Source organism: Ruditapes philippinarum, unplaced genomic scaffold (assembly GCF_026571515.1).
Source record: "Ruditapes philippinarum isolate M1 unplaced genomic scaffold, ASM2657151v2 ctg1786_1_1_1_1, whole genome shotgun sequence".
In the NCBI taxonomy this organism is placed as follows: Eukaryota; Metazoa; Mollusca; class Bivalvia; order Venerida; family Veneridae; genus Ruditapes; species Ruditapes philippinarum.
The window spans coordinates 290,402-315,301 of NW_026858083.1; the positions used below are offsets into that span (position 1 = coordinate 290,402).

The window sequence follows — 24,900 nt, forward strand, 5'->3', positions numbered from 1 at the left end:
TCTTCCGGCAAGACAAAAGTGAAACAAAATGCATTATATAGGATTGTCTAGTGGCCCCTCACTTGTATTATATCATAATATTGGTATCTCTCTTGTTTGTTTCTGATTCAGGTTTTTCTATGACTTTTTTATTAAAAAGTATATAATTAAAGTTCTCTTCAAGTTTATGGAACATGAATGTTTGATAACTCTTACACATCTACATGGTCTGAGGAGGTTGTCTTTATATTACCGACAAGCGGCCGGGAACTAGTCATTTACTACATCGTCAGTGTTCCCTATGTGACGACGGGGCGTCATGTATTCATTTCAGTCCATCGCCTAGAATAATAATAGAATAATTCAATGACTTGTCATGTACACATGTATCGGTAAAGTAATTGAGAAAAACAGGTGAAAGAACCTCACAAAATTTGATATTAATATAACGAACAAGTCTTATTATTTCAAAGTTACGTAAAATGAAATGCCCGACTTAGCTGTTGAAAATAAAGAGAATATCGAGATGTTTCTGTTCTTCCTGATTGCAGCGAAGATATCAACTACATCTCCAATAACATGCTAACGTTTACTGCTGGCTCCGCCTCAAGGAGGAACAAAATATCAAGAGCTTGATAGTCCCGCCCATTGTACGGATTCTTAAGGCACCTGCGGATTGAAATGAAAAGAAAATCAAACAGGGATCGATTTTATGCTGTCTAGATATTGTTGAAAGGGGTAGGAAAGTTGTAAATACCCGAGGGCAGATTCACCTACCGATCAAACATGTAGAAAATCTTGTGACATTTGAGAACACTATTGTTTGAATAGTAAAAAATCAGCGGGATATTTGAGCTGTGCGAAAATCTCCAAAATCTTGTAAAAACGGAAGGAATTTATGTACAATGGCACAGCGGTCGACCGACTGGATTAATCGAGGTACGACCTCGGGAATAAAACGATAAATGTACAAAAAAGATTTCGTATTCAATCTTAAAAGTGTGCGTCTTTTCAAGAGATTAAAGAAAATACGTTAAAGAAAAAGGATGTTTTAAAAAGAAACATTTATTAGAAGTTGGGTATCAAATAACTCACTTTGTTCACATAAGTGCACTTATAATGAATCAATCAGTTGACAAACTTCAAACTACAGACTTTGTATGTTATAAATGAAACACAGAGACAATATATTTTTATCACTATTTTATAATAATAAATGGTAAAATAACATCTCATGAATAGCAAGATGTTAGATCAAGTTTATGTTGGAGCAGCGCCTGATGTGTTTGCAGACGTACGGACGAACAGTCTCGAAAATGAAAAGCATTATGACACGAACATAAACCAGGTAGGTTACATGCATGCTTGTTAATTTAGCATCATCATATCTTATGACACACGCGGCACAAATTCACGTGATTTTGTCTGGACTTGGTAATCCGTCTTATATATACTTGTACATGAATTTAGTGATATAATTATAAATAGTTATACTCTTCTATCATCTAACTATCTTTATAGGTACAATTTACAGAAATAAAGAAATACGTTGAAAAGATACGTATAAATTAAATACATGTACATCTATATACTTGTTTAGTTATATATATAACACATTCCTCTCACACATTATACTGTACATAAATGATAAAAAATGCCGGAACAAGAAAAATTATATAAAAAAATAACTGTTTCTCAAAATAATTTATTGCCAACCGGTTTATTAAATATATTTAGGAATAATAATAATAATAATAATAATAATAATAAAAATAATAATAATAATAATAATAATAATAATAATAATAATAATAATAATAATAATAATAATAATAAATATTATAATAATAATAATAATAATAATAATAATAATAATAATAATAATAATAATACATGTAATAGTAATAATGCGGTACAAAGTACAAATAATTTTTATGGCCTTCTGCAACAAAACAACAACATCATTAAATAAATTCCAGTAACAACATTACATAATTTGAATAATATCACATTCATTCGTAGACAAATAATACCTGTATGCTTAAGGTATATTATATTACATATAACCAATTATATGTAGGTAACTTATATGTAAAATTTATACATACGTAATGTTTATTTTAACAAAATTCATAAAAACTTGTCTTATCATTCGATCTGCATAATATGCTTTTTTATTCTTATTGCTATCTAAAATATATCTGAGAATACGAGAAGTGAATAGCGTATGGTACTGAAATACAAACCTTTGTTACATTTGTAACAAAATGTGTGTTACCGTTATATGAAGCAGATCCTAATTTGTGATTTTCCTTCAAAGTCAGAGATAAAGCTAGATCGTGAAATGAAATTCCCTGTGTTCATTTAATGACATCCGCACAAGTTCAGCATATATATGTACTTATTGACAGATTACAACATCACTGTATCTGTAATTATTGACAGTTTCAACGTCACTGTATCTGTACTTATTGACAGATTACTACGTCACTGTATCTGTACTTTTTGACAGATATCTACGTCACTGTATCTGTAATTATTGATAGATTACTACACCACCTGTTTCTGTACTTATTGACAGATTACTACGTTCACTGTATCTGTAATTATTGACAGATTACTACGTCACTGTATCTGTACTTATTGACAGATTACTACGTCACTGTATCTGTTCTTATTGACAGATATCTACGTCACTGTATCTGTAATTATTAACAGTTTACTACGTCACTGTATCTGTAATTATTGACAGTTTACAACGTAACCGTATCTGTACTTATTGACAGATTACTACGTTAATGTATCTGTACTTATTGACAGATATCTACGTCACCGTATCTGTACTTATTGACAGATTACTACGTCACTGTATCTGTACTTATTGACAGATTGCTACGTCACTGTATCTGTAATTATTGACAGATTACTACGTCACCTGTTTCTGTACTTATTGACAGATTACTACGTTCACTGTATCTGTAATTATTGACAGATTACTACGTCACTGTACTTATTGACAGATTACTACGTCACCTGTATCTGTACTTATTGACAGATAACTACGTCACCTGTATCTGTACTTATTGACAGATTGCTACGTCACTGTATCTGTAATTATTGACAGATTACTACGTCACCTGTATCTGTACTTATTGACAGATTACTACGTCACTGTATCTGTAATTATTGACAGATTACTACGTCACTGTATCTGTAATTATTGACAGATTACTACGTCACTGTATCTGTACTTATTGGCAGATTACTACGTCAATGTATCTGTACTTATTGACAGATATCTACGTCACTGTATCTGTAATTATTAACAGTTTACTACGTCACTGTATCTGTAATTATTGACAGTTTACAACGTAACCGAATCTGTACTTATTGACAGATTACTACGTTAATGTATCTGTACTTATTGACAGATATCTACGTCACCGTATCTGTACTTATTGACAGATTACTACGTCACCTGTTTCTGTACTTATTGACAGATTACTACGTTCACTGTATCTGTAATTATTGACAGATTACTACGTCACTGTTTCTGTACTTATTGACAGATTACTACGTTCACTGTATCTGTAATTATTGACAGATTACTACGTCACTGTACTTATTGACAGATTACTACGTCACCTGTATCTGTACTTATTGACAGATTGCTACGTCACTGTATCTGTAATTATTGACAGATTACTACGTCACCTGTATCTGTACTTATTGACAGATTACTACGTCACCTGTTTCTGTACTTATTGACAGATTACTACGTTCACTGTATCTGTAATTATTGACAGATTACTACGTCACTGTTTCTGTACTTATTGACAGATTACTACGTTCACTGTATCTGTAATTATTGACAGATTACTACGTCACTGTACTTATTGACAGATTACTACGTCACCTGTATCTGTACTTATTGACAGATTGCTACGTCACTGTATCTGTAATTATTGACAGATTACTACGTCACCTGTATCTGTACTTATTGACAGATTACTACGTCACTGTATCTGTAATTATTGACAGATTACTACGTCACCTGTATCTGTACTTTTGTATTAGAATTAAAAAAATAATCACCTGAGGCTAATGAGCCAATGTAGTTAATAATTATTTTAAGTTGTGGGACTGCATCAACGTCGTTGTTGTTGATGATTTTTTAAAAGTTTAAAAGGTTATTTAAACCTTTTGCATACATATATGTATATGCTTTATTATTGTTTAGCAAACAAATAGATAAATAAATAAAATAAATATAAATAAATAAAATAAATAAAATAAATAAATAAATAAATAAATAAATAAAGGTGTCTTGCTCAATTCTAAAAATGAACCAACTTTAATTTGGTTTGGTATATATGGCATTGCACCAATCTGATTAAAATCAGCTCTAAATAACGCTCCGCTTTTAGATCTGACCGTGACCAAATACGAAATCATTTCTGGTGACCTTTCACACAGCCAATCATCGGCGAGCTTTCATAATTTTGAAAGCGATGTGGTTTCTAATTTTAACCCTGGGAAAACCAATATAAACCAATTATAAAGAAGATGAAACATATACGGTCATCATCAGATCTACATAAAGAAAACAAGTAAATCTGAACTTTAGTCAGATTGGGCACTGAACTTCATACCTTTAGAGCGAGGTATACTTTTGTATGCAAATACTCGTTTGTTTTAAAATGATGGTATCACCACATTGTCATCGTCACGTATACTTTGACGCGCCTATAGTGAATGCGCTTCTTTGCGCTATGTCTGTGCAACGCAAAAAAAAGCCATGTCACAGTATATGCACGGCGGTGCCGCAAAATAGGAATAGGTTTATGATAAATGATCATAAAGCGACTCAAATAGGAGTCAGTATGATACAATTTTAATTTATATAGTATATGGCCAAAAACGCGTAAATATTTTTAGATTTTGATATATGTTACACATATATTTGATAACATGGATTTGAAATATGACAGTGTTCAATGTCGAAAGAAAGAAACGTGATGGGACATGACTTTAAAATCATGATGCGCTTTTTCAAGCAACCAGTTCTTTATTTTAAAAAAATCGGCATTTTAGACATATAGCCAAAATGAATCAGATTTTGAAAACAGACATTGCTAGTGTATTTTTATGGAATGTAGCACGTGTTATACACGAGACTTGAACACATGTCCCGTGCTCGTTTACTCATCTTCTTTGCACGCGCTATAAGTTCACAATATCTGTATGAAATATGCCAATAACTTCACGCATCATTAGCGCCCTGCCAGATGGGCATATCAGGCAGACATCTTTCAGTTTTGTAGTAGGGTTTTGTTTTTTTCTATAATTCATAATAAAGACACAGGGATCAATTGTGGTGGAAGTTTTATTTATTCATTAAGTAGAAAACAATATTTTTTATTGAGAACGTAAACATTTACTGTTATTATCTTTCTTTGTTCTTTTTGTAAAACTCGTATATGAAGACATAACCTTATATCAACATTTACACAACTTAAATTTGTAAAATACCGGCATCAGTATACGATTCTGCAAGTTTTTATCCCAACAAATATGTGTCTAAAAATTAAGTTATAGACTGTATATGATTTACATTTTGATATTATTATATAAGTACAGAAAAACAATACTATAAATGTGTCATTCTTATCGTGTTTAATGTTTTGATATATATTAAGGTATTTTAAAGTTAAAGATATACTGGTCGGAGAGATAACTCCGACGCATAGATAACCCTTGATAAATTTTATATAATTGTTATAACTTTGTTTTTCAACAAACAAGCACATGGTCACCTAAAAGTATTGGAGTAGGACAGAATGGGGTGATTTTTTTATAATTTGGTAAACTTTTTAATGTTTTTCAAATAACCTAAATTTTTCGTAGGCAAAACTACTTCAAAACGTTCTTTTTACGAAATTACAATTAGGTTGTTAAAATTGTATAGACCACAGGCCACTGACTTGGGAATGATTTTAGTAAAATTGTTTAAATATTCACAGAAAATAGATAAAACATATAAGAGGTAAAAATAAATTATTGATGCAGATTTTCGAGTCATTTTTTACTTAAAAAATTAAGTGTCGACTTTATGTACTGTTGTGGGGTAAAAAGACCATGTTTTGTATACCTCATTCAGGACCTTAAAGAAGTACCAGATTCCATTTTCATACATAACTTTTATAGTGTAATGTAAAGTCTTTGAACTGAACTTTGTTAAGGTGGTTCAATATCTAAAATATACAGGAAGATAAATAAGATATTGCAAAAAATATGTGATTCAGTGTTGGAGTTATCTCTCCAACCAGTATTCTGTTAATGTTCAAATATGACATGTGAGAAACTCAGATATTTAGTTATATTCTCAAATATTGAAAAATATTCCATACATTTCTATTGTCTACCCGTTTATTGGTCTAAACATTAAAAACTTGTCAGTGTTTAGTCTCAGATGTATGAAATGACAGAGAATTTCTCCAAATTTGTAATGACCTTCAAACAGAAAATATGTGTCACGAAACATGTTGTTGTTCTAGATTACATTGTATTTATCTTTCATTGGTCTATCTTTTAATCGGCAAAATAAAACATTTATAAACAACAAGTTATTTTCTTCTGTAGCTTAAATATCATGATAACTAACGCGTTAAATGAAATAAATACTTACTCAAAACTGTCTACTCTACTTATACAGATCACGAAAGAAGTAAACAAGTTGAAAGGTTTCCTTTTATAATTTAATAGAATGACAGATCCTTACTTTTCATCATATTTATTTTTTCTAGAAAGTACGAGATATTTGTTATATAAGCGCACGCCCATAAAATACTCTCTCCTCAAAAATGATACATTATTTTCGACAACCATTACCAGTGTGTTTATTTAATAATCTTCAAAGATACATAAACAAGTTGTTAAAGATATTAGACTTTGCGCCACAGCTCTTTGATTTTAATACATATAGTTTTTTTTTTATTTTGGCCGGAGTTATTAACTTTTTAAACATTGAAATTACTAAAAGTGCGAGAAGTATGGTGTTCTAGCTAACATTAGGCCTCTCCAGCATCTACCTACTGGACCACAACCTAACCAAATAATGTAGAGTAAAAGCCACGCCCATTTCATTTAGTTAACCAGAATAACTTCTTAACTTATATCAAAATATACAACATTTCCAACACAGAATTATTTTAAAAGAGGTTGTGGGTGTATGTGTGTGCGCAGTTTAAGTTGTTTTAATTAATCACCGTGGGTAAGCAACTTTGGTCACGTGACCACAAAAGTCAACGAACACGGCCAAAAAAGCCCGCTGACGTAAGTTTTTATAGTAATTCTTTTTCTATCGAGCCGATTTAAATTATGCAATATAGCCTAACGACCGCGGTATTTCCGATGCTTTCTAAAAAAATGCATTTGGTGTCGTCTAACGTTTTGTACTTTCTGAGAACATTCAAACAATATTTACAATTTGTCGATGACAACGTACACACTCTTGTATAAAATATTCGAAAATTACTTAATAAATGATGTCAGTTCTTAGTAAAAATTTCAAGTTTTAAAATGTATAAGAGAATGTTTTAATAAAAAAAGAACGTGTTTCTTGCTGTCATTTTTTGTTTTTATTTAAAAATTGTCCAACTTACGAAATGTCAACGTCCATGTGCAGTCAAGAAAATGTCAACGTTCACACTCCCAATTAAGTTTGATGGTGGTCTGAACATAATGCTGCAACTTCGGACTAGGTGGCTTTTTCCGTTTTTTCTGTATTTCTCTATTTCATTGTCACATCCGTGTTATTTGTGCCGTGTGGCGGCTGTAAAAAGTCTCCCCGTACATTTAATCAATGATGTTATATTTTCGATCCTTAAAGATCGTTCAGCACGACATAATTGTTGTGTATACATGTTATGTGGTACTTTAAGTTTCTTCTATTTGGCCTTTTTTAACTTGGGTGGTTCCAGTATTCCTACTTGAATACTGTATAATCACCCTTAGGATATGTTGCCTGCTTTTTAAATTTGTCTTTTGACGTCTTATCTGTGATATGCAGGCTTCATAACCTCAGATCCCCTTTCAAAATTCCATTTTATTTAGTTCCGCCCATTGTTTTCTCGTTTAGGGCACAAGCATTCTTTTATTTGGGGACCATACGCCGCTTTACATGGAATGGCACTACTGTGTCACATTGAAGGTTCCATGATAACCGCCGTATGAACACATCTGCGGATGTTTCTAAATTCAAAATTTCACCATTTTCGTGTTAAATGTTGAATTCTGCTTAAGCCGGTGCTAGGGGGCGTGGACGGTAACTTGCACTTTCCATTACCGTCCATGAACAGGCTCAATCAAACCGAGCCTGCAACATTTACGATTTTGTCGTGTTGGGCTTTCTTTAGGGATTCTGTATTTCTCTATTTCATTGTCACATCCGTGTTATTTGTGCCGTGTGGCGGCTGTAAAAAGTCTCCCCGTACATTTAATCAATGATGTTATATTTTCGATCCTTAAAGATCGTTCAGCACGACATAATTGTTGTGTATACATGTTATGTGGTACTTTAAGTTTCTTCTATTTGGCCTTTTTTAACTTGGGTGGTTCCAGTATTCCTACTTGAATACTGTATAATCACCCTTAGGATATGTTGCCTGCTTTTTAAATTTGTCTTTTGACGTCTTATCTGTGATATGCAGGCTTCATAACCTCAGATCCCCTTTCAAAATTCCATTTTATTTAGTTCCGCCCATTGTTTTCTCGTTTAGGGCACAAGCATTCTTTTATTTGGGGACCATACGCCGCTTTACATGGAATGGCACTACTGTGTCACATTGAAGGTTCCATGGTAACCGCCGTATGAACACATCTGCGGATGTTTCTAAATTCAAAATTTCACCATTTTCGTGTTAAATGTTGAATTCTGCTTAAGCCGGTGCTAGGGGGCGTGGACGGTAATTTGCACTTTCCATTACCGTCCATGAACAGGCTCAATCAAATCGAGCCTGCAACATTTACGATTTTGTCGTGTTGGGCTTTCTTTAGGGATTCTGTATTTCTCTATTTCTATTTAGATTGCCCTCTCAAACTGTATATCAGCACTGGTTTATACGAGGGAAAAAGTTGCAAGTACATTTATTTCATCGCAAATAAGCTTTAACAACCTTTAACTTTTTTAATGTTATTTATTTGTCCTTTTGTTTTTAAAAGAAATATTTTCAGCTACTCAGACTGCTTAATGATTAGCTGAAACAGCCATCTTAATAACGTAAACAGCCAGGATAAGCGTCTCTTGCTCATGCAAACTAGTGCGTTCTGTAGCAACAAAAGGGTCCAAGGTTACAATTTTATATTACCAGTATTTCAGCAGATTTACATCACTAACGTTCAGTATATTTTCAAGAATATATCTATCTACTTGCACTAGTTATGTAAAAAGATATCTTATAAACAATTCACTATTTTATAGGTTGGTTAAGGTAACCAATTACCCTTTGTAAAATTGTTAGTTACTATAGTAGCAAGTTTCTAGTATAAAACTTTTACTGCTCAAGTAACCAGTTACCGGAAAATGGTTACTAGTGGCTAAATTTACTTATCTTATTTTTTGCGCAATGTATGAGTTATAGATATGAATCAATGACATTGTTTAAACATTTAAAAAGTTATAACAAGTAACACAGTAATACGAACCACTTGTAATTACAGAAATGCGACAATATAATTATATTGAAATGATTGTTACAATACAGATATTGTATCCACATTTTGCTCAAATAAAATGGTTTGCTTGAATTTATAATTTTGATTGCAATGTAAATTTTCTAAAATGTATTGCATTTTTGTTAAATATGTCTATCATAGACTTGTAAATTAACAGACATGGTTGGCAAAATTTGCAATGAAACAACAAGGGCAAAGAAAACAATGTGGATGCAAAAATACATAACACGTCTGTTAAGCTAGCCCATGTATAAAATGACAGTAGCTATAACATGTGGCAATTACATAATTAGTGCAAGGAGATATATTCTTGAAAATATAATGTAAATTAAACGTTGTGATGTAATCATAGGGTTCAAGTGACGCAACTGCTCTGCTGAAATACCGGTAATACCTATAAAATTGTAACTCGGCGTCAACGTCAACCTTAGACCCTTTTTGTTGCTACGGAAGGCACTAGTTTGGTTGAGCAAGAGACGCTTATCCTGGCTGTTTACGTTATTTAATAAATACGTTATTTAATTTAATGACTGTAATATGTAATGACTGTAATATGATCTAAATTGATACAGTATAAAATTGCTGTTTCAGCTAATCTGGATTTTTTTCTTCTAAAAGAAAATCACAAAACAACAAATAAATAACATTAAAAAGTTAAAGGTTGTTAAAGCTTATTTGCGATGAAATAAATGTACTCGCAACTTTTTCCTTTGTATAAACCAGTACTGATATACAGTTTGAGAGGGCAATTTCAATAGAAAGCCAACTTTTTGTTGGAAAAAGCCACCTAGTCCGAAGTTGCAGCATTATGTTCAAACTTAATTTGGAGTGTGTACGTTGACTGCACATGTACGTTGACATTTCAGTAAGTTTGACAATTTTTCAATAAATACAAAAAATGACAGCAAGAAACACGTTCTTTTTTATTAAAACATTCTCTTATACATTTAAAAACTTGAAATTTTACTTAGAGCTGACATGTGTTTATTAAGTTATTTTCCAATCTTTCCACTATAATGTGTACGTTGTCATTGACAAATTGTTTATATTATTTGAATGTTCTCAGAAAATACACAACGTTTCACGACACCAAATGCATTTTTAGAAAGCATCGGAAATGCCGCGGTCGGTAGGCTATATTGCATAATTTAAATCGGCTCGATAGAAAAATAATCACTAAAAACCTTACCTGAACTGAGCTAAAATGGCCGTGTACGTTGACTAACTGGTCCATGTCCAGATATATAGATCTATTTTATTCTGCATGGAAAGATGAAGGAAATTGAGTTGATGATATGGAGTTGCATTATCTAACGTGTTATACGTATTCAGGTGAGAATGAAAACTTGACAAGATCGATACAAGCGAGTCACTCTAACATTACTTGCCTAATTTCAAATGTTCACAATTTGCTTACAGTACATGAATTCAAACAAAAATATTTGAGGGTATTTTGAGTAACGTACAATCTGTAAATTATGGATTAGTTCAATAAGTAGTCCGTAATTATTTAAATCGGATTCGATGTCGTTTTAGATGGTACCTGACTCATCAGCCGAGAACCAGACAATAATATGTGCTGGCTGTGGAACCAAGATTGTTGATAGGTACTTCCTGTTGGTTGCTGAGCAACACTGGCACGTGGAATGTCTAAGATGCGCCGATTGTAACTTTCAACTGGACTCCCAACTTACGTGTTTCATTCGAGACGGACTCATTTTCTGCAAGTTGGATTATCACAGGTAACTATAATGTATAAATAGTATTATCATAGAAGAAAATACATGCAGTGGAAATGAAACACTATTCCTTAAAGGCCCATTAAGCCCCCCAAATGATATAACTTAAAATAAACTTTCTCTTCTTCTGGTGTCCAGTCACATTTAACAAAATGTTCAAACTTTTTATATTTTGAGATTGATTAGTATTTTGTATGGAAGTCAAAATACCACTTTCTTTACATATGGCTATTTTTATTACAAGTCAGTCACATTCAGGGCTACTTTCTTCGGGTGATAATCGAGACAAACATGTTCTAAATTTATGAAATCACACATTTGCCCTTTCTAACTCGTTTCTGAGGGTTAATATGCCTTTAATAATTTTACAAGCATATTCACTATTCATATCTGTATTCAAGTAATATTAACTTACTCATAAATGAATCAACTGATTCGCCCGATGTTCACGTAAAGCGACAGTTAATTTTAAACATAAACAATACATATTGAAAACGAGTAACATGTTGTTTCTTCTTATTCTTTTGCGTAGGTAAACATACATACATTCTATAGTTTATGATTCGTCTTTTGGTTGAACTGATGTTTGACTACAGAAGGACTTCTTGCGAAATACCAATCTTACTTTCCTATATTTTGTTCTCAAATATTTTAATGATATCGATTTTATAATAAAGATAACTTACATTAAATTACGGATGACAAACATTTAATGATAAAGATGACTAACATTTAATGATAAAGGTGACTAACATTTTATAATAAAGATGACTAACATTTTATGAGAAAAGTGACTAACATTTTATGATAAAGATGACTAACATTTAATGATAAAGATGACTAACATTTAATGATAAAGGTGACTAACATTTTATAATAAAGATGACTAACATTTTATGAGAAAAGTGACTAACATTTTATGATAAAGATGACTAACATTTAATGATAAAGATGACTAACAGTAAATGATAAAGATGACTAACATTTAATGATAAAGATGACTAACATTAAATGATTAAAGATGACTAACATTTTATGATAAAGATGACTAACAGTAAATGATAAAGATGACTAACATTTAATGATAAAGATGACTAACATTAAATGATAAAGATGACTAACATTTTATGATAAAGATGACTACATTTAATGATAAAGATGACTAACATTTTATGATAAAGATGACTAACATTAAATGATAAAGATGACTAACATTTAATGATAAAGATGACTAACATTTTATGATAAAGATGACTAACATTTAATGATAAAGATGATTAACATTAATGATAAAGGTGACTAGCATTTTATGATATAGATTACTTACTTTAAATGATAAAGATGACTAACATTTAATGATATAGATGACTTACTTTAAATGATATAGATGACTATTATTTTATGATATATATGACATCATGCTATGATATAGATGACTAACATAACCATTTTTTATAGTGATATCCATTAATTTTTAAACGGACTGTTCCAAATTTAAGGCAGGCCACTTTTCGTGTTACTCGGTTTTTCAATGGCACAATCCCTGCGTTCTTTTCATATTCAGGACTGTGTTACGGTGTATACATGGTGAATAACCTTAATAACAATAAACACCGGTTGAACTTTGACCATTTTTCCGGCATTCGATCTTTTTTCCATTTAAGATATTTATAACATTAGGATTATGCGAAGATACCAAAAATTTCACTTAGATAAATTGATTTCATAAAGAAAAATCGGCTCAATGGCATTTACATGTAATAAGGCGATAAAGCAAAGTGTCATTATTTTTATGGACTCTAATGCTCTTGAGAAACGGTAAAATGAACAGTGGGATATTTTCTACGATGACACCGGTACTCATTACCGGAAGTTCCGGAAATGACAGAAATGAATTCTTTATGTCTGCTGCTACTAGAAGTTTCGATTTTCACGGCGTCTCAATAGACTCGTGAATTGTGATGATAGAAATTTAATGTGATCGGAAGTTTTAGGCTTAATATTTTATTTTCTTTTGACACGAAAATCAACTCTCAATGGATTACGCAGGTGCATTGTCAGTTCTTTCAATGTCCGGTCCTTTCTATAGTTACGGCTGCATCTGTGAATAAATTCTTTTCTTCTAACGATAAAAAGTTCATGATTTTCTCTTGGCATTTTTTAAATCATGACTTAAAGAAATAGTGCACAATAAGAAATACATCAACATTTCCTTCACATTGTATTAATGAAATGAAACAATTGACATAAGTTATTTTGATATATGGCCAACAGCTATTCTAACTTTAAAAACATACTGCTAATTGTTTTACTTTATTTAACTTCTTTATTAAGATATTTAGTGTGTTCTAAAGGAGTATTTCAAATGAATCGTAAAAAATATCTTTTGTAAATCGATTATTTGTCAATAAAATCAGTTGTTTTTAAAACAATTTCAAACACTTGGTAAGCATTCCTGTGTAAACATTTAACATTTAAATTGTCAATTTAATTTTTGTATTTGTTACTTACGAACACTAACTAGACTTAGTCTTACGGGCATGCGCATTGTTCACAAATCTTCACAAGTTAAAAAACTTACGTCTGGTAAGACCGTTTAGCAGACGACCTTAAGCAAAGCGGTCTCGAATTTCTACAGCCCGGATGTAAAGTCGTCTGGTTAGTTCATTGAGTGACGCTAATGGAAGTTCCATGGTGGAACTTCTGCTGAATTCATCAGGTCGTGTTTCTGACAGATTATTTAGGAAAACATACCCAAAGTTTTGACAAGGAAAAAAATCAGAGCTATTTTGATGGAGGAACAGGTTATTGTTCAGCACGAGACAAACAATCGTATACTGTTTATTGTTGTTAGGATGAGTGTGGCTGATTACAATAAGGTTGTTTGATAATCAGTCAGTATTTAATTTTCTATATATATATAAAAAAAATCGCAAGTTGTTATAAGTAAATATATACAAGTATAATTATGTTGAAATTTCCGAAACCGTAAGGAAGATTGATAAAGCTAAGTATTCAGGATACCCAGCAATATATCTCCAGTAAATTCACCAATGAACTGCAATGTAATGGATAAAAATCTTACTTGAATCATGTGAAAACCTCTATCCTGTGTCTGACTATGATACCAACAGAAAAACCACGTGTGTTAGCCACGAAAGGTGTGCTAAAAAACAACAACAAAAATTAACCCAAATAGCAACAAAACAACAAACAATCCAAAACTCATACAATAAAATAAAATAAATAAAAACAAACAAAAAGAAATACACTGTATTTTTAGTTCGACAATGAATTACAAATCGAAGGAATATCGCTCATAAAATACTCATCGTCGACAGAATTTTAAATTATAAAATCTGATGAAATTGTTTTTACTGATTTTAAAGGCTTATGAACTCATATAAACCTAGCGAACAGGTGTTTAAGAGTTACGCACGTGTGCACGAATTTACTGTTATACAAATGTTGTTTTCGTATGCAAAAATTCTCTGAGTCAGGTTTAAATAAACTATCTATTTAAATTACCCTGAGTTGAGACATATGTTTATTAGATTGTGATCAATATTTAAAATATAATGAAAATACGTCCATAATTACAATTTCTATACTATCTAAAGTTTACATGATTTATTGAAAAAAGGAACGTTTGGGCTAATGCATCACTGTTGTGTAAATTAATTTTTGTGGATGAAAAATACGATTGAACAATCATTTTGTGTTATTTTAAATATTTTCAAATATTGTTTTTATTCAAATCATTCTTTCTCCTTTTCAGAAGATACTCTCAGCAAAGATGTGCAAGATGTCACGTGGGTCTTTCAGCGCACGAGCTTGTTATGCGTGCCAGAGATTGTATTTACCACATAGATTGTTTTCTTTGTTTCTCGTGCAATAAACCTTTGAGAACGGGTGACACGTACGGTATTCATTGTGACCAAGTTTTCTGTCAAGAGGATTATGAACATTTACTGAACAACTTTAACACAGACACGAGTTATTGTAATGAATATAGCACGAGTTTTCCGGGAAACATTGGGGATATGTTAACATTATGTGGGGAACCAATGTCCAAAGGCCGTAGTCGGAAACGAAAACACTTGCTTGCTCCTGACGGCTGCTTACAATTAGGTATGCATACGTATATTATATAGATTACATTTATACCAATGAACATATCTCGTTTGCAATTAGGGGTTTCTCTCAATGCTTCTTTTTCCACTCTAGACTATATATTGTTACAAGGGATAAAAGTTTAGTTTCCCATATCACACACAATTAATATGAAACAAGGAAATAACAAGCTTACATTTCTTACTTATTTTCAACTGTCAATAAGTGTCGTCCATTATCCAGCAGGTACGCGAGTTATTGTAAAACAGAGGATATTGAAATGTCGTTATCCGTCCGTCCGTCAGTATATCTTTCCAGCCGTATTTCCTTCTTAATCCTTATCATAGGTTTGTCCAATTTTCTTGAAACTTGGCAAGGACTTATATACGAATAGGAAAATAATGATCACTAGTTGTCCTCAAATTGAAGGGGTTATGAGGTTTTTGCACTTTGGTATTTTAAAAAAGCATTTTAATTCTATTTTGAGGCATTTTTTATGGAAGTCATCTGTAGAAAATAATAGACGATTAAGTAAAAAAAAATGATATAACGTTTGTTTAAGAAATGGATTAAACTTACTACAGTGTAAGTACCTCAAGATACTTGCAGACATCATGATCATGTAGAAAATATCGATTTTCTTCGTCGATTTTTACATTATCATTCTTTGACATACATGTACTTAAATCGGTGTGAAAAAAAATGGATTAGATGTCTTAAAGTGCATTTTTGGCGGGTGAAATTGTGAGTTTTTTAGCATTTTGTCAGTCGGGCGTCTGGTCCGGTATTTACCGGAATAATAATAATAATAATAATAATAATAATAACTTTATTTACCGAAGGTAACACATTAAGACATATACAGATTGCAACATCTTATTTACAATGCGGCCTTCTAAAATAAAAATAAAAACACACACACAAAAGAACACATATCAATCAAAGAAAATATAACATGTAAAAAGAAATGATTAAATGGTTATCACAATTTTAACATATATTAACACATATACTGAACATTCATACAATTCATTTTATTTATCATGAAACATAATACTTTCATCAGTGCATCATTTTAATCTGCAATTTAAAAAGTAAAATTAACTTACAAAATTACACAGTCAAACAACTTGAAACTAAGACAGACACCCATTATTAGAAAACATAATAATAAAAAACACATGTATGAATATAAAGAGCGTATCCTGTATATATAAGACAAACGGACCGTGCTAAAGTTGATTAAATAAGTATTTCTTGAAACATTTCTTAAATATTGACAATTTTGTTTTTCTTCTTATAGTCAGTGGTATGGAATTCCAAATAACCATGGCATTAAATTGGAATGTGTCATTAAAATAATTAGTACGTGGTTTGTAAGTCGAAATTAAATTTCCGTGAGATATCGATCTTAGATTATACTTTTGATTATTAGATATGGTAAGTAAGTCTCGGATATATTGAGGGGACATATTATTCAATGCTTTATATACTTGGACACCGCTGTGAAAAATACATCTTTTCTTGAAAGGCAATATTTTAAATCTTTTGTATAAATTTTCTGATTGCTTTCTCATTGGAAGGTCTAGAATAATTTTGCAAATTCGTGTTTGTATTTTGTATATTTGGCATATATATTTTTTGTTTTCTTTTCCCCATATATTACAACAATAATCAAAAATAGGAAGAAGGTATGCATTATAAAAAAACATGCGAGATTCCTTATTTAAAAAGTACTTTATACGCCTAAATAAATTAACTTTAGAGTTCAATTTTTTACACACATCATTTACCTGACAGTGCCAATTGAGTGTATTTTCAACATAAATACCAAGCAGTTTTTGTGATTCTACATTGTCAAGAGTTGAGTCGCTAATTTTCAAATTTAATGCTTTTGCAATCTTTAGCTTTTGTCTACTACCTACCAGCATACTTTTAGATTTTTTAGGGTGTAAAAGCATATTATTTATTTTACACCACTACGGTATTTAGTGTGGTGCGCCTCTCTTAAGAGATTATCATAGCACCGATTCAGAGTTTTGAAGCGTAGGAATAGCTAATAGCTTACGAATCCAGTACGATTCTTCTAATAAACGTTTCATATTATTGTGAGACAAATCTGGGTTGGGGGGGGGGGGGGGGAGCGGTTGGACGGAGCTATGTTGCTCCGTGGTTCTTAATTCGGCTATGCACGTTAATACTTTTTATGTTGTTGTATATACATGTATTTTTTTTTTAATTAATAAGTTAAAAAGGTAAGAACAAATAACTATTTATTTATGTATTTTATTTATTGAAAAAAATGAACGTTTGGGTTAATGCATCAATTTTATTTATTATTATTATAATATTATATTATCATTTATTAATAATAAAAATGATAAAAAAAAAACTGACATTCTTAATAAACATGAAATATTTGGGTGTAGAAAAAAACAACAAATAAATGTCAAGCAAATTTAACAATATATTAAACATGAAGTTATTAATACCATATTAATATATTGCTTTCGTGACGTAAAATACAATTACATCTTACTTATAAAACTATGGACTCCTAAATGCAAGCGTCTTTATAAATGGGATGGGGTTTGGGGATGTACAATGAATGTACTATAGTTATTGCCCTAGTTCCAGGCTCGTTATAAGAGGGGTATTTAAAGATATATGACTATTGTTAAACAATTATGTATAAATTTTCTTGAGGTACAAGACAGCATTTTTTGGCCATTATAACGCCGGTGAAAGTAGTAATACACGAATAGCTCGTCGTTTTAAAAAATGATGTCATAATACGTGGTGGATATAAGGTCTATAAGCACAATAGTAAAGGTACTGGCAACCTTGGGACCCGTGGTTCTTAATACGGTTGTGCACGTTAAATTTACCATGCGATATAGAATCTATTTCCGGTATTGACATGACACAGTGGAATACTTTTAAAATTGTTTGTGAAAGAAACTACTTATCCTGTTGTTTTGTTTATAAAATAACTTAATATACGTCGATAGTGATTTTGTATATATTATATTTTAACACGGTATTTTGTAATAATTGTTGTCGGTTAAATTAAAGTTAATTATTCTTGAAACAGTTTATTCTCTTTTTATTTCTTCGACTGTCAAACTATATCACAACTAAAATCTCTGGTCAAGAAACTACAGTTATTTTTGTCAAACTCAATTATTTCTAAGTATCAGCGCGAACTTTGAGAGCTAACATCCGTCTTGTTGCTAATTGGGCGCGCGGACGTGTTAGAAAGCACCATGGTAGGGACTAATTGCCTCTCAAAATAATCTTATAAAACGGAATGGCTTCTTCGGGAAGCACGAACATCAACGATGGAAATTAAACGTAATGAAAGTTGAGATGTGTCAGACCCTGTTTGCTTTTCTTATCAATCTTGTAAGCACACCTGAGAGTTCCTATCACATCAAACAAATACTTTTCAATAAAAACTATAGCGGTTTTTGCACACAAAAAACACACTGAACAACTTCACGTTTTATATCCTTTTTTTATAAAACATTTCAACTGAATGGCAATAATTCCAATTCTAAATTGAGCATACAATTCTGATACGCGTTAAGAGTAGGTTTGTACGGCAGATATACATTAATTTAATTGTTATTTGTTTAGTTAGCCCCCTTATCCTACCTTTCTTGAAGTCACATAATGGCATGATACAAGATTAAATAATCGACAAGATTCATTATTCTTTCACTTTAACTTTCATGTATGGTGGTATATTTCTGCCACCAGATAACCATATAACTAACTAGTTAATTAAGAGGTTAACTAGTTACGTAACTAGTTAACCTCTTAATTAACTAGTTAGTTATATGGTTATCTGGTGGCAGAAATATGCCACCATATTCATGAACAAAAAAATGTTTGTTGTAAATTAAGAAATCTTGGTCTGTATAAGCGCTATTGATACTTGGTTTTATGTTATATTGACAATGCATTAACACATTGATTCACTTTTCTAATACAGTTTTATAATATGATTTATGTGGCTTAATGTACAATTTCTTGTTGTTTAATATTTCCTTTGTGTATTTCATTATATTAAAAAAACTACTGTGAGTAAAAAGATATAGTTTTGCTTAAAAAAAACCCTGTTCTTTCACTCCCTTTAACGGTAACTACTTACGTGAACAAGAGGTTTCCTGTTCACTAGTACATCTGAGTGGATGTAGTAGAAATCCTCTCAAAGTTCAACAATGTCGATAAGATTTCCCCTTCTTAGACAAAGTAATTTGTAATGCCAAACTCACAGCAAGAACATTGCTTTTTGGTACAATAATAAATACACATAATATACATGTACATAAACAATAGTCTTAATATTTTAGTCCTAAAGTTGTGCTATGTTTCCAAAATTCGTTACAAAGATTAAGAATTTAAATTAAAAAAAAAAAATATTATAATTAGAATTTTAATTATTGTATACATGCATATGCAAAGTTCGTTATTTTCTGTATCCAAAACAGTGAAGTATAATTATATCTACACGAAGAGGTGTAAGATGGAGTGTCCTAGCACCATTGTAATGTCTGATATACAAGAAATTATAATGTGGCACGGTGGGGGGTATGTGAATAATTAAACAATCTAGTATATATGTAACTTTTAATGATTTAGATATTTTTTTCAAGAATGACAGGAGTCACTACTTTTTAAAAGTAAATAAGAGACTGTGTAAAAAGTCATTAGAATGACTACAGTTGAAATAATATTGTTATTCAGTCGTGCTGAATTTGTATAGTGCCTTAAATTTGGAACTTGAAGGGATATTTTTATGAAAAAATAAAAATGTTTAGTGTACAGAGCCTCAAGTTCCAGCAGGGTACGGGTTAATATACAGACCTTCCCGGGAAAAATGTTCGGAAAGGGAGGACACATAAATGTTATATTATCAGTATTTTGGCATATGTTATAGCTGGTAAATATGCTTATGTTATAGAATAAATGCTGGAATGGTTTCTCTAAAACAACAGCTGTCAAACTTACAATATACCACCAACGTAATAACATTGCCAGGCATTGACAGGGTCAGAACATATACTGTCTGTTAAATTCATTCATACATCTGCCTAATAGTTCTACCAGATATCAGCTCGGTGTCTGTCTTTTTACAAATTGTGCCCCAAAACAATGAGCAGAGGCGGTGTGACATTCCAATAGATTTACTTTTTACTGTTTTACTGGCCACATTACAGTTGTTGCCTTTTTGAGGGAGGTGTCGCTCGTTTCATTGAATTTGTAAGTACATGTATAACAAACAATGGAAAACGAAGTTAAAGGATTTATTTCAAAATTTGCTTCTTTGTTTTGTTTTTACTAGTTAAAACGACGTTTTCATAGAACACGGTCATAAAGTAAAGCATAGACAATAAACATTACTTTAACTGAATGATGTAAAATATTTGTACAATTATGCTACAAAGCAAAGTTTCATAAAACTTCTGAGATTATGAAAATATGATTTGTCTACGTTTCCGGTTCAGTTGACATTGTACTGATCAATAAGTAAAATAGTCAATGATGATGATTAAGATGGTGATGATGATGTGATAACAAGTAAATTATTTTTATAAGCATCATCCATTCCTCAAATTTTGTTATTAGAAAAAAGATAATTCGGCATCGATATTTTAGCCTTTTCTATTATATCTAAGTATAGCGGTTGTGGGATAATTGTAGCAGAATGATGATAGGTAGAAGTGTGTTATAGATTCCATAATTTCGTCCTCAGCAGGGCATGAGTTATATCGAGTACGAACATCAGTTATTGCATCTTCCCTGATAAAACATAAAACGCCTCCAACTGGGCTATTTCTTGGCAAATAAGGGGTATCAGATGATCCAAACACATACACTGCATATTGCACTTAACTTTTTAGGTTAAATGCTGGCAAATTAACTCACACGAATTACGTAAGTCATATGCCAGTTTTCTGCTAAGATTTAATGTCAGACAAAATACAGCAGAAAATTTTGCGTTGCCAATGTTTTTCTTCTTTTGTAGCGTATTGCCACGTCTTCAGTTTTGTATTTGTTCCAAATTAAATATGTAACAAATCTATTTATTCTGTGTTATTTAGCGCAACTGTGTAATAATAGATTTTCTTTCACCTCAAACTGTAATTACCCCGAACATTTATCTGTAACACAATCTAGTACCTATGTCACTTTAAGGAAAAAGAGCAATACACAGCGCTCTCAAATCAAACATCCGTCTGTAAAAGTAAGCCAATTTAGATGTTTCGTAAAAAGTTTATATAGCTAACCATACTGGATAATTCTTTAAAAAAGAATTGCTGTAATAAAATCGTCATTTCAGGAAAAGCGTGCATTGAAAAAGAAATAGGAAAAGATGTTACGAGAGTTTATATTGCTGCACATTTATTATCATGATATAATCTTCTTATCTCGTCTGTAAAAACTAACTATTTCCATAGGTATAGTTATAACCCATTGAAGCAGCCGCTTGAATATGTTAACATACCTTCAATCATAATTCATTTTCTCATCATTTGAATCACTGAAAGTAAGTTCTACATTGCATATTTGAACAAAAAAAATATATAACGCAACATTTCAACGCACTGGCAATCAATCAATCTTGCGAGATGAGATTTCATATCACGTGTCAGGTATTGACCGTATCTTAGAAAATCTCGTGAGATAGATCGGATTTTTCCCGCCACACACAATGTTACTATGAATGTGTCACGTGTCAATCACGTAGTCCAAAGCGGAACAATCTTCCGAATTTTTTTACTAAAGTATTATAATATGTAAACTATGTATTGTACAACTCATCTTGTGATATTTTCATTAAGGGTGGAATTAATCATGAGTAAATACACAGTATGTCGAGTTAAAATCTTCTGAATCAATTAAAATGTACTCGTATATTGCACTATTTTGCAATGTCAAAGGATTTTATAAGCAACTATATAAAATAAATGCAGTTACATGTATCAACCACGTTATTCTAAAAATACATTAGTGTACATATAATGTTTTTTTTTAATTCAAAAAGATTTAAATGTAACTCTTTCAAACTATATTTCAAGAATATCCACAACTTATTTGTTAATAAAATATTAAAGATTATATACAATGCTCTCATACTAACGTTTATATCTTGATAATGACCGACAAATTGAAATATATAAACCATTTAAACAGTAGCGGTGAAAACATGTTCATACAGAAATGAAAGAAAGCGACTGTAGGTTTATCTCTGTGAGATAATGAGCAACTGAGATGTTTGGATAACTGGCCAGTGAAAACAAACCGCACGTCAAATATCTATCAACACCTGACCGTATTTCACCAAATAGATACAGTTACGGGTACTTACACCATTAGAAGTATCGCTAATTGCGGTAAACGAAGTCCCTACGGAGTCGATACACTAATTAATGATTGAAAAGAAAAACAGGTTAAAAACAAAAAGAAATAATAAGCAGATATTCCTCTCCTTGCGATTGAGGAAAAGAAAGAAATGTTTAAAACACCTTAAAAATCATTTTTGATAAAATTGCATATGTAAACATACTAACACTCAGCTTGGACATTCGATGTCACTTTTAAGTCCCAGCTTTCAGCTATAAACACAACATACATGATGGTGTTCTTGAGGAAAAGGTCTGTCAGGGAGTCCCTAAATAAACTTAATGCGAAGCTTAAAGAAAATTTAGCATGGCATGTAACCTATTCGTTTTCATTAGGCCTGATTGTAAAGAAAGCTTGTAGCTTCTCTGTTATAATTTCAGGCATATTCACAAATGACCATGGAGAAATACTATCACGAGATGCGTTTAATGCTAGTCATCCTCCGAGACAAAAACGAGTGCGAACTTCTTTCAAGCACCACCAACTTAGAACTATGAAATCTTATTTTGCAATGAATCACAATCCAGACGCCAAGGACCTTAAAGAATTATCAAGAAAAACTCAGCTTAGTAAACGTGTGCTACAGGTACTTCTTTCTGCATGTCATCATACTTGACCGGTACTTCAATATATAATGCACATTTTACTTTTTTCAATCCATCTAAGTAAGTTATCCGCCATGATCGGCACTTTGCCTCTAAAATAAGCGTCAATATGTCCTGTTGCAAGAAATATCTTGTCACTTCACCGTTTTTTTTAAATAATAGTGATAAAAATAGATGCCATATACTGGTATAGGATATGGAACGAATGCCTCAAGCCATATAAATCATTTGCTTAGGACAAACGAATTCTGGATCTTGTAGTTACATGGAAAAAAACTTTCTTTTATTCTGATACCAGAAACTTTCCTGAAAAAAAAACAACAAGAAAAAAGGATAGATCTATATACATGACAACACAGCTAAATATCGTTTAGACAGAGAAAAAATGAATGAGATAGGGGAGACAACTAAATTATAAAATTGTTCTTTTCTTTACAGGTTTCCTCTCTCTTCAAAGCACACTTACCTAAATGCATTGTATTATAATACAAATGTACATAAAGTCATCTGATTTCAGGTATGGTTCCAAAACGCACGTGCAAAGTATCGACGAAGTGCCGCGAAACAAGGCAATGAAATTCTAGAAGATGGCAGTAGTTCTAAGCCAATCGCAGATGACAGTGAGACTTCCTGTAGGTCGCCATCAGCTCTCTCTGACGTCAGTTCTAACCATTCAGCTGCATCGTCACTTGATACAAACAACCAATCAGTGGTCTCGTCTCTTGGCGTTACGGAAGAACACGACGAGGACATCGAGCATATTAACGAAATTTTTTCTGATGAAAATTCGGCACCAGCCTAATGCTTTTGATACAAACATTTGACACTGACTTTATATATCAGTATGCAAGATACATGTATTTTTTTTCATACACATGTCTGGACACTTAATATATGAAATATAGAAAAAGGCTTGGAATAAGTTGAAGTTAGCGAACTCAAAACATATAAAGTTTTGCAGCTAATAAGATATATCAGCAATGCATCCAAAATTGCGGTGGGGTCCCCACCCTTTTTATATGAAGCCATTTGTTCCTTACATGGATTCAGAAATATTCATAAAAAGAATCGGCGTAAAAGAATTTTATTATATCTAGTCAAAATGTGTAACTTAATTAAACTATTTATTTTGTGTCTACTGTGAGAGTAACATTATCTCTGGTAGAAAAAGTATAATCTTATCTTCAAGAAGAAGAAATGTCATTTCTTATGAATAAATAAATTATAGTTATCTTTATTACATATGTGCAATACTGTTTTGTTTTATAAACTTACATGTCATATAATTATATTAATAATAAACTTCCGACATTGTA

At 31.6% G+C, this 24,900-nt stretch overlaps 1 protein-coding gene across 1 annotated transcript; it reads left to right on the forward strand.

The window, feature by feature from the left end:
• The first annotated feature begins 638 nt into the window (after positions 1-638).
• On the forward strand, positions 639-24,900 carry LOC132752028 (LIM/homeobox protein Lhx9-like). Its single transcript, XM_060742286.1, has 5 exons — positions 639-1,327; positions 11,251-11,456; positions 15,232-15,584; positions 23,360-23,565; positions 24,102-24,900. The coding sequence occupies exons 1-5, from the start codon at positions 1,214-1,216 to the stop codon at positions 24,384-24,386; spliced, it is 1,164 nt and encodes a 387-aa protein (XP_060598269.1). The 5' UTR covers positions 639-1,213; the 3' UTR covers positions 24,387-24,900.

Excerpts from the sequence above, each read along its gene's own strand:
- LOC132752028 (XM_060742286.1), top strand. The coding sequence starts at position 1,214 with ATGAATAGCAAGATGTTAGATCAAGTTTATGTTGGAGCAGCGCCTGAT. Across the intron at positions 15,585-23,359 it reads TGACGGCTGCTTACAATTAG|GCATATTCACAAATGACCAT; the intron begins GTATGCATACGT and ends TTATAATTTCAG. Across the intron at positions 23,566-24,101 it reads TTAGTAAACGTGTGCTACAG|GTATGGTTCCAAAACGCACG; the intron begins GTACTTCTTTCT and ends ATCTGATTTCAG.